General features: G+C 38.8%; 1 protein-coding gene across 12 annotated transcripts in view; it reads right to left on the bottom strand.

Annotated features, from left to right (window-relative positions):
* Positions 1-7074, bottom strand: part of TECRL (trans-2,3-enoyl-CoA reductase like) — a 76877-nt gene extending 69803 nt beyond the window's left edge. For all 12 annotated transcript variants that reach the window (XR_003573394.1, XM_027902841.1, XM_027902845.1 and 9 more), the window contains exon 1: positions 6618-7074. Coding sequence is in view for 11 of the 12 variants with exons in the window: in XM_027902841.1 (XP_027758642.1) it covers positions 6618-6851 (234 nt within the window). In the remaining variant the exon portion in view is untranslated. The remainder of the gene's footprint in view (positions 1-6617) is intronic.
* Positions 7075-12220: the final 5146 nt, after the last annotated feature.

Raw genomic sequence — 12220 nt, 5'->3', positions numbered from 1 at the left:
ACAATAATGCCTATATGAGATGCCATTATACACCTAACTTTCCATCGTGGGTTGTGCTGTTAACTATTAGACTAATAAAACACCTATGGCTCCCTATGGTCTTACATTGCTCCAGTGCATTCATAATTTGCAATAATCTGTGAATTATCCTTGATGCAATGAGGCAAATATGTGGCTGGGGGAAAATGTCATAACTGTTGGGAAAGAGGACATTTTCACACTGGCTGGGAATCTGTCTCTATAGACACAATTTTGGCAATATTCACTGCTCTGGTAGCATAGCTGTCTTTTACTGTTCACTAGAATGGCTTACATTTGTGAAGAGCTGGAGCACCACTGGTGTCCCAAGAACTGACTCTCTTGTTTTTGCTGAACTTTGAATCAAGCTTTAATATTTTGGAATATTTATCATATTTTCTTCTTTATTTCTTCCCCCAGGCTTAGACCTTTTTTATCTAAAATAAGGGATGTATAAAACTTGTCATTTAAAGGCACTTCTAAACTTCGTTTAGTATCAGCTGAATCACTAGTCTTCTGTTGCAGCTTCTGTAAATCTTTAAATTATCCCTTTAAAAATGCTAAATGCCCTAAAGTTACCAGCTTCTCCACTCCCCAGTCTCTCTCTTCTAGAAAAATCAAAGACCATTTCTCCAGGTATCCCATTTAAAAAGCCATATTGAAATAAGAATGATGACAGCAAAGAGCAAGCAGAAAATAATATGAATAGCTGTCTCTTTTCATCTGAAAGTGTCTGTAGTTATATTGACATTAAAATTATGTGAATTTCTAGTAGAGCAGGAAGAAATAAGTGTAATGCATTGATACTACAGAATTTGAATATGTTTACCTACTTTACTAAGTGTAACTGAGGAAGAAAATACTACTGTCATCACCTCCAGCAATGGGGGGTAGGCATAAGATTCAATTTTTGCAGGCAAAAAACCACACGGATTTTATAACAAGTTTGTAAATGTAATGTATTTTTTTGCAGTGCCTCCCAGCAGGGACCAGATCCCTGTTGTGCTGGATGATGTGGAAACATACAGTGAAAGGCACAAGACACCATGAAATCCTCCTTCCAAAGGGAAGTAAGACTCCCACAGCAATGAGCTTATGTCCCGCTAGCTTTGTGTCTGTGTTCCTTCAGCCGTACTGCTGTGGGAATTGCTAGTACTGGGAATTGCGTGCTAGTACTGGGAAATCCGTGAAATGAGGCTGCTGTAAATGTTCTCAGGTTCTGCTCATTCTCCACAAAGAAGAATACATAGTCCTCTGAAGTGAATTATAAAAATACTAAAAAAAAAAAAAAAAAAAAAAAAAAAAAAAAAAAAAAAAAAAAAAAAAAAAAAAAAAAAAAAGGCAACTAATCTCTTTCCTGGGAAAGGTCTTCTTTACTTTGCTTCCTTTCAATGAGGCTAATGAGGAGAGTAAGATGTTAGAGGCGATGTTCTGGTACTGCAAAGAGTTCCTTTGCAGAGTTTCATTGCCTACTTTAGTGATTGCATTTGTTCACCTCAAATGAATGTGGTATCTCTAACCTCCAAGTCATGATGTGAGAAGTTATTTTTATTTGCTAGAGCTGACTATGCAAAAGAGAGCCGGCAATGACTGTTCTTCTCAGCTGCTCACTTTCTGTGACAGAGCTGCAATCTGCAGGCCAGAGTAATAGCTTTCTGATACTAGAGATACCATTTCTGCTTTGCTGACATGCCATTGTAAATCCACTGTATTGCTAAGCCATAGTAGGCAGATACAAGGACACTACTGTTTATGGTGCTTTTCAAACAAAAAAAAATGATTGTGAACTCCTTCATTAAAAGAAAGGTCTTTCAGAGTAATCAGAATAAGCCCTAATTCACCTTTGGCAAAGATGTAGTAATATACACACTGTTTTACTTCACTGCAAGAAGAGTTGTGTATATACAAGTGATGGGGTTGATGCATAAACTTGTGTCTATGCAGTGGTCTTTTAATTTAATAAAAATAACAATGTTCACACGACTTTCATTGTAGGCATTGCACAGCATGTCTGTAAGCACAAACATATAGTTAAATGTTCCTACAGTGTATATCCCTAACCATAAGCATTTAACTATCAGTAACTGGATTTTACAAAGAGATTTCAGGGGGAGAAGGCACTGAGTGGTGCATGGAGAGCTGGTTTAAGGAACAGAGGGAAAGCAGTTTCCATCATCTTTGCAGCACACCAAAAAAGGAGGCTTTTTCTGAACACCTTAGGAAGCAAGCTCTCTTCAGTAGAAATAAGAAAGTTTTGTGAAAAGGAGCGTCACTGCATAGTAGCCAAAACCTGAGTTTGCACCTCTGTTTACAGCTTAACTTGCAAAATCAGATAGCACAAAACTACTGAGCTCTGAGGCTTTAGTTAGGAAAAAGCTTTCTCTGCTGGTTTCCCCAAAGGTGATTTATTCTGAAAAAACTATATTGCGTAACACTTTCTGCCTTAAAAGCAACTCATGCAAAGTTAATTACATGGCACTATGTTTGTGGGAAAATACATTTTACTGCACGTTAATTTGAAGAAAAAAATATTATACAATGAATGCTATAAAAAAAACAGTTATGAGCTGCCTTAACAGCATTTATAAATCAAATCACTGCGCATCGATAACTTTAAAACCAACCTACATCAGCCTTTTGGAACAATGCACAAGTAAAACAGTTTTTGAGAAGCTATGTATTTTTCATAAATTGTGGCTGGCAAAAAATGTGGATTATTTGTTAAAAAGTACAAAAAGGAATTGTTTTCTTTCATTTATAATACTTGATGAATTTTGCATGTTCTGTTGTTTTATATGTTTTTTTGGAAGCAATACTAAAGCCAAAATCCTTAGCACCTTAGGACTTTTTTTTATTGAAAGTATTTCAAACAACACATCACTAATTATATACTCTCTCCTTTTTATATAGAGATAAGAATTTCATCCATAGAAATTAATAAATTGTGAGGGGAAAAAAGAGACTTGTGATCATCTAGGCTTGCCAGCTGTTTTACAGTGGCCAAAGAAGAGACTTATTCCTTGCTAAATACTCCTTTCACTCACTGAGCAGGAAGCCTGTATGACTCATGTTTCAACTACAGAATATTTTTTAAAATGCAGTATTGATATGCCTATTGAAAAAGCTGAAGATTGACCTACAAGACACCCAGCTGTTCCTTATCACCCCTTGACTGACTGTCAAAATATGGGCCAAATTTCTTGACTAAATTTTCCAAATTGTGGCTTTCAGGCACCAGCTCTTGTAAGGCCTTTGGCTGCTGATTCCTACTTTCTCTCCCCCTCCCCCAAAATCTGAAGCCTCTTCTCCACGGCCTACCACATCAGAATTAATTTCTGTGCCAAGAGCAAATGTGGAGGGAAAGATCATATAATCATACAATCATAGAATCGACTAGGTTGGAAAAGACCTCCGAGATCATCAAGTCCAACTCTTGATTCAACACCACCATGGTTACTAGACTATGGCACTAAGTGCCACATCCAGTCTCATCTTAAAAACCTGCAGGGATGGAGAATCCACCACCTCCCTGGGCAGCTCATTCCAATGTCTGATTATTCCCTCTGTAAAAAAATTTTTCCTAATATTCAACATAAACCTCCCCTGGCACAGCTTAAGACTGTGCCCTCTTGTCTTACTGCTGGTTGCCTGGGAGAAGAGACTGATGCCCACCTGGCTACAGATCTCACATTACTTATTATTTCTCTTTTAAATTCTTTAAGTAACTCCCTGGGAAAAGTTGTGTGCACCAAACTACTTGCATAATGCCATACCCATAGCAGAGAAAGTCCCCAGAGCAGGTTGACAATATTAAATAAAAGAAATTATATTCCTATGAAGAATTTTATGTTCACAGTGCGCATGTGCAAAATTTACCGACAGTGTTGCTGACTCCTGTGAATTTACTTCAAGTTTTGCAAGACTAGGTAGTTTTCTTCAAGATCTAGCTCCTGGAGGGATGCCTATGGGACAAAATGTCTGGGATTTTTCTCTCCCTCTGCTTCCTTTCAGTATTTTTTTTCTGCCTTCCCTGACTGTGGAAAGGAAAAGCCTGCAGTGTGATGTGGATTTGTCTTGCAGGCTTAAGAAGCAGACAAATATGTATTTATTCTGTTTCTTTATGTTAAAGATGACCGAGAACTCATAGTAACCACTCGGTTCACTTAACGTAAGTGACTGATCCATCCCAAAAGTATAAGACAGGGAAGAAAGCCAAAGGAAATAATGTTGTCTTCATTTTACAGATTAAGAATTACTTCACAGTTACTTATGCTGGATTCAGAACCTATTTATGCCAATTGATTTCTTGAGATCACACAGCTAAATACACCTTTTTAAAATCCCTGACACTGCACTGAGGACAAGAAATGATTGCTTTCTAAATACCAGGACTAGTTAAACGTATCACGATGTTGCAGACTTTACAGAGCTCCCACTAATCTGAATGGGATTCATATGCAGAGTGTCACAGAAACTGAACCTTTGGAATCAGCCACTGGTATTAAACCACATAGCACTAATCATTGAATCACTCTGCCTGAGTTTCTATTCGGTAGAGAAAGAAAAGGTTCCTCTCTCTGCCATTACTTGTTTGTGCCTTCAGATTTATTAATCTGAGAATATTAGAAACGTATTTGCTAAATCATAATAGTCTGAACTACTAACAATATGCAGTAACAGCGCGAATACATACATTTTAAAAGCTATGGTTCCAATTCTTCCTATTATAAATCTTGACAAGTAATAATTACGTGCAACCCCAGGAAACAAAGTTAATCATAATTATCTTAAAAACAGAAAACAGGCATTAGAAGTGTCATGTTGGGCCTGTATCAGTTACATTTAATTAAACAGAAGATTATGCATAATCCAGTAAAACAGTCTCATGTTTGCTCTAATAGCCAACAGAAATGAAGTTCACCAATACTAACAGGTGTTCATGGAAGTAAGGGACTCAATTTCTGTACTTTCAGGGTTGTTTTACGTAGGGATTATCACAGCAAATTAAGGGACCTAGACAGCCAGGTGAATGAGCACTCAAAAACCAAATTTTTAGGCAGTCTAGGAAATCTCAGCCTTGTACTGTACTTGCACCAATCCCTTGGTGTGCTGGCCATATAAATTGAACACAGATTCCTGTTTTTGAGCAGCGACTTTCAGTTTAGAGTTGTTATTGCTCCCCTATGTGCATTTTACCTCTATATGGAGAGTACTTCTCAATCACCACTCATGTCTCTCTTTCCACCACTGCAGGGGCAGAGTCCATGGTTTGGAGAAGGTATTGAAAATCTTCAGGCTCATCAAAATTCAGAATAAAAATTAAAACACAGGTCTGCTATCATTCCAACAGCATTCATCAGGGAAGGATTCCTGAAATGTGGCTCTAAACCTAATGCTGTTTCTGTAATACATTTCTTTAAATGATCCTATAGGAAAGCCCAAGATAAGGAACAGACTTAGTCTTTTTTTGTATCAAAACCTCATTCAGTAAAGTATATAGATAACCTAACAACTATGTAAGTATGACTCAATAAATTAAGTAATGTGAACACTATCATTAGAACTGGTATTAATAGTCATTGTATTTATTTGACCATTTTGTACGTTTCCTCTTTGTTTAGATTAAAAAAAAAATCAAAAAATATTTTGCCTCATTAGGAGTGAACAAATGAGACGTTTACCTTTAACTAGGTACACAAATTGCAAAAACACCCTTTAAATAATCAAGAACACTAGAAATCTGGTAGTATTCCACCCTACATATTTCAAAGGCATTAAACATTTGAAGCAAACTTACCTACCAGTTCCAGCTGTTGCCAACGAGGATAAGGGAATTTTTTTATTTTTATTTTTTTCTCTTCTAGCAAAACAGTAAGTCTCAAAACTCTACTCTGTTACTGAAAAATTCTATAGTGTAAATACATTATGATTCCCATTTTCATGGCATGCAAGAGACAAGTTCTTCTGCTGAGAGTCACGAAGTGAATCATGAAAACTGTGATGAAAATATTTGTGAAGCATTCTTTTAGATTTTTTTCTGGGTTTGTAAACTTCATTCCCACACAGTCCTCTTATCCTACTTACGCAATTTCGCCGTAGTTTATATTTTTACTCACATTATTAAAACAAACCAAACAAACAAAATCTCAAAATACCTCTTTTAGATGAGACTCTTTGTTTAAAACTTAAATTTTTTTAAAAATGGCAGGTTCCTGCCCAATCTAATAAGTAGGGTGCAGCTGAGTATGTGTAGATACTGGCATTACAAAGATGGTAAGCTTTGCAAATTTATTAAAAGTGAGTATCCACACTGAAGCAGACGTTTCAGTATCATGCTCTGAAATAAACACCATCAAGAGGCAGCCTAAGGACAGATTTAGAGTCCACAGCAGCCAGGTGGTATAAAACAAACCAGTGCTGGATTATTTGTAAAAACCCTGGAGAAAAACAGCAGGATTGTGACTAACAAGAAGTTCTGAGAGAAGAGAATGAAAGTACTTCTACTACAGAGTAAAACCACAACACAGTGAAAACAGAGTCCCTGAACTGGCACTGTGTGAACCAGGCACATCCCCAGCATGCTGGAATAATACACTCACCTTGTCCACAATGCAGATCTGCTTCTTGCTTTGCACATCAAGAATTTCTACTTCAAAGTACGTGATTTTTGAATGTTTGAGTGCTGGCGATGGTTTGATTTGGCCAGCAGAGAGCACAAGCTGAGAGAGGTTGAGAAGAGAGCGTGAGTCATTGTGAGACATGGACAGAGCTCCTCCATCGGCTGCAGGATCGCTCCTGTGTTCTGGAGCGCTGGGCTTCTGCCTCTGGTGCATGGCGTGACCCAGCAGTAGCGATCCTCATATCAACCGGGGACAGTTCCAGGGGAAAATGTTTCCTCCCTGCATCAGTTAAATACAGTCACAGACTGATGAGGCACAAAAGGTCAAGTGGCATTCCATTTTAAGTGCACTGTCTTATTTAGCAGGAGTGAAAACAATGACTCTGTAATCCATGTCTATATTTAACCTGCTATCATGATGTGCTGTATTAATGCTGCTAATGATTTTTTAAATTTATTTATTTTTATTTAAACCAGCATTTGAAACAACACAACTAGAAATTCTCTATCAGGAAGATATTCCAGAGCCCCAGAGGAATCAGGAATGAATGTAATAAATTCCACTGTTACCTACCAAGACAGATGTTCAGAGTGTCCACATATACACATATGTACAGGTATATGTGTGTATATGTATGCTCCCTTAGTATGCATCTGCAAAATCACATCAGATGTCATTTATTCTGCAAATACCTACTAACAAAATACCAGGAGTTCATTGGCAAAATTTTGGGGCTCCTTGCAAATATCTGCTTGTTTTCGCACCATGGATTTTCTGTTATTTGGTGAGACAGAACTTTTCTCAAAGCTCTGCCAGGGAAAAATCAACTGAAGTAAAGGAAATTATAACCATAAAGGCATTAATTTGGGCTTGAATCAATTTACTAATTTCTTATTCTTCCCTGAGAATTTTCACAATGGGCGTCTGCAGCAAAACAAAAGCAGCTCTAATGGTAAAAATAAAGATTACATAAAACAACAGATTTTCTCTAAAAGGGCTTCCCCAAGCCTTGTTTAAGCTTCATTTTTTCATTTATGGTTTTTTAATAGGATTTAATAGAACTAGCAGCACTTTTCCATCCTGAGATTCTCCCTAAATGTCCCTGGGCTGCTTAGGATTACAGTGTCAGAAGGGCACCACGAATTCCTGAAGAGAGTTCTTTCCAGTGGGGACACAGAGTAAGTTCTGAATACATTTCTCCATGGTAAAAACCTCAGGGAAACTACAATCCCTACTGCAAAAGTCATATGGGTTTATTACACTGAGGAAATTTAATTAAGTGGAAAAAAATATTTCCATGAGATAAATGTTACCAGACAACTAATACCGCCTCTGGGATGCAGTGTGGGAATAGAACAGGTCTCTCTTCTTTGATTCTGCTATACAGAAAATTTAGTGGTCACTGCTTCTTGTCTAGAGACACTTGGCAAGAAGCTCTATGAAATAACAGAGAAAGTAATTGATAAGTTGCTGCAAGAAGTAAAATGAGAGTGAGGGGGACCCCCAAAAGAAGGCAATTTCCACACTATGCTGTTGATAGAATAATTCATGCTTTAGTAAGTTGTATATGTGCTTAATTTCTTGAAAATCAAGCCTGCATACATGAAATGTATCCTGCTTATAAACATATGGAAAAGACATAGGAGAAGAAAACAGTGAATTAGCAGGGGCTGAATTCATGGGCAGGTCTGAGCTCAGTGGTAACTGGGCTGGACATCTGAAATAATAAAACATTTGCAATATCAAGAGCTAGTTGAATTTATTTATGATTCTTTAGCCAGTTGTTTTGACTAAGGAAGCTAATTTCAACTCTTAGCTAAGATGCTTTATGTCCACATGACATGACAAACTTTGGTGTAGCAAAGTCTGAGAGAAAAGTCCCTGCTACTTGTTGATGCAGTCATGCAGCCTTTGAATGCCTTCACTGGCTTTGTTAATGGAAGGCCCTGACTGTGGGAATGCAGATGTATAACAATATCAATCACCTACTACAAAACAAAGATTAAATTTTGGCTGTACTGAAATCAGTCAGTATCTTGCCACTGATGCAGAACAAGTCAGTATCTAAAGGAAAAAATTGTTAGACTGAACAAGATTATATTGTGATCAGTGGAGTACATATTTCCCCCATGAAAGGTGTGCAAGGAACCATCACCTTGGCAGAGTCAATATAGCAAGCAGAAATTTTGGTATAAGCTAATCAGAACATGGAGAGAGACACATTGTTGGCTACCTGTGAGGGCCTTGCTAAAAACACACAGGTAAAGACCACAGAACACATGGGTCCTAAAATCCAAGTGTGAGATACACTTATTTAAAAGGACTGCTACAAGGAAACTGCACAAAGTGCTGTACAAGAGATGAGATAAACTGATATAATATCCCTTTTTAGCCACAAAATCAGCGAGATGTAATAGCATATATTAATACATTTCTAAATTTATTTCAATTCAAAGGCAGTAAAGATTAATATTGATTACTATGGCTAATTTCTACATATATAAAGGAACTGGTGTTACAGTCATTACTATGGGTATATTTATAACATTTAAAATTATAACATCTGAGCTTCTGCCTCTGAAAAAAAAAAAAAAAAGCTTTTGATTTCCTTACTTCAGATATATAAATGATCAGAATTTTATTACAGACCAATAAACACTTAAATATCTGTACTAATTCCAGGAAAATGCTTACAAAAATATACTTCTATTTTTTCAATCTAAGGTAACCGTATGCAATTTCAGTATTTTGATGAACAACAGTCTTTAGACCCAAAACCTTTTCTGACATAAACTAGGAAGGCTTCTCTAAAGGTGACTGGTCCTTTCCTCACTCTATTATATTATGGCTCTAGGATTAGACTGCGGCACCATGTCTGCAGCAAATATACTGCTTGCATATAAGGTGGGTGAGAGGTACTCTACCAAAAATAATCGGGCATAGAGTTACCGCTGATAACCTCAGCTCTAAAAGGGAGAGGTATAAAAGCCGTGGAGATTTTGCCATTAATGTAACAAGTGCTGCACTTGCTTGAAATGTCATCAGTGGGTTTGAATGTTCTGGCTCAGTGTGAGGTAATCCAGCCCATTCTGTGTAGAAGTGCACGTGGAAGGGAAATATTAATTACTGGAAAAAAGGCACATTTTCCCTTTCAATGCAGTCATTGTGCCTCATCTCAATCCCCAACACTGGAGATGGGGAATTCCAGTACAGGGGTACAAGCAATCAGTCCCATGGTGAGATTATTGATCTGCATTACACAGGCATAAGCTGCTGTTCTCAGAGCTGGGGTGGGGGACTGGCAGCCAGAAGTCACTGAATCCCTGACCTCGGCTTCACTCTGGGACTCTGAGGGGAGTCAAAGAGCACTCAGGAAGAATTAAATCATCTCTGACAGCTTCAACTTGCACTGAATTTCCTGCCATATAAGGGACCTATATTTTTAGGGGGGCACAAGAATGGGCATCGCTCTTCTCAGACGGTGGCTCTGCCTCCTCTCCTCACTTGGCACGTGGCTGACATGAGTCGCTTTGGAGGCAGGCAGGCACCTTGTTAAGCCATTGTTTTGGAAGGTGCTTTTTCCAGCAGGGAGGGAGTGTCTGCCCCCAAAGCATGCAGCAGGGCCATTATCTCTAGTTAAAACTGAACTGCTGATATTTTCACAACAAAAGCAACACTTGTAGTGGATTTTTGGCGCCCTTCTAATCAATATCTGGAAAAAAAGCATCAGCCTGTGCAGGTCATGACAAAATAGGTAACAAAGCACTGGTCAGGGACTAAGACTGAGCATTCAGTTTCTGACACTGAACTCCTGTGAGGTGTTAGGGAACTGCTGTTTTTCCTGCTTTTCCTTCCCATTCCACACGTCTTCTCTGTGTGAGGCACTCTTGCACTGTGCATTTTGCAGACAGCCTGGCACAAAGGGATTTCAAAGTATTTCAACTGGGCCGTTAGGGTGCTTCTGAAGTTCCTTTTCATCTTTGGTTATGTTTTGTACTCCTCCTTCCCCAGAGAACTGGTCACCTCCTTTCAGTCTGCAGAATGTCAACTATTAAGTCAACAGCAGAGGGTCATCTCTGTCAGTCCAAATGCTTGTCAGCAGCCCTTCACACATCGCTTTTTATCCCACACACTTCAAATGCTTGTTGGTAGCAGGGTTATTCCTTTCCCACAGGCTTTGCCCCCAAGATACAAAACTCCAGAGCCCAAAGTATGTGTGGTTCGGTACCACAGGTCATGAAGCCTAAAACAAAGCAGATTCCCAAGGTCACACACACTCACCTCAGTGTCCCATTTTTGGAGATTCTGCCAATCATTTTTCTGGGGAAGGAGATGCTGGGGTCAAGTGCTCAACTGTGTTGGAAAGAAGCAGTGAAGTCCCCTAGCTTGAGGAAGTCTGAACCAGTTCGTTCACATGGCACATGCCATCCCTCAGGGCCTCATCACCTTGTTTAGCAGCTGTGCAGCCCTTACACCCCGTACTGTGCTCGATCCAACCAGCACTGTTCACATATCCCCATTTCAATCTTGGATTTCATGTTTTCAGGGCCAGGCAGGAGCATAGCTGTGCTTTCAGACTCTTTTTACTGAGCTGTCCAAGGAAAAATTTAAGAACCTGATCTAATGTACTCATTTGGAAAAACACTAACAACAATTTGTGTGTCTGGCTCCTGCCTTCATCTGGCTGAGAGTTTAGGAATAGGTTTACCTGATTATCTGGGGGGCTAATTTTTTTAAACATTTGGGTTGATTCTGTTATCCATATCAATTAAGTAATAACTACAATGTATTTCTGAAGCACTGCAGAAATTTAAGCATGCGAGCCTGGCTGTTAAGAATGTAGATTGAAGATTGCAGTGTATAGAATGTGAAATTTGATAGTGTTTATTCCCAAATGCTGTTTATAAAGGCTGCATGGTAAAGAAAAACCCGAACAAGAAGAAGATGAAGATATCAATCAAACGAAAAAAACCCTGCATGAATCTCTGGTATTTCTTTGCCTGCACATGCCTACCTTAGCAGCCACAAAATCAATTTTAAGTATTCTATCTACCTGTGCACGCGCACACACACACACACACACAAAAAACCGCTTTGAAGAAGCTCCAAGAATTACTACTAAAACGACCTGGATAGTTTAATTTTATCTCTTTAAGCTAAAGCTCTTAATAAATAAGTAATGGACAAGGTTAAAAGGCAGAGAAGGTGAGTTCCCTGACTCTAACACTAAACAATCCTAGAGCTATTTTAAATACTGCTGCAGTCAGGACTAAACCTCATCAGCTAAGGGACAGGGTAGAAGTGATATACACCCATGTTTCTCCCCTTCAGCTATACTGGCAGGGCTCCTCAGCAAAGGATGTCAGCCTTTCTGACCCTGTGAGCTGTGCAATGGAAACATTACATGGCCAAAAGCCACAAGCCTCAGGCCACATCCTTCAGAGGCTGCGAAAAGGGAGAGTCCAGGCAACAGCTTGCAAGCAGGGCTCAGAGATTATTAGTGCCCACCTTGTCCCTGCAGGAGTTTTTACCTCTGACCACAGCAACGATGTTTTGTCAGCTGTTTAAAAACTCACTGCAGT

This window comes from Empidonax traillii, unplaced genomic scaffold, assembly GCF_003031625.1.
Source record: "Empidonax traillii isolate 1590-97213 ecotype Southwest subspecies unplaced genomic scaffold, ASM303162v1 scaffold913:size283372, whole genome shotgun sequence".
Classification (NCBI taxonomy): Eukaryota; Metazoa; Chordata; class Aves; order Passeriformes; family Tyrannidae; genus Empidonax; species Empidonax traillii.
Note: the sequence above shows the minus strand (reverse complement) of the source record. Positions and strands in the feature narration are given on the sequence as shown.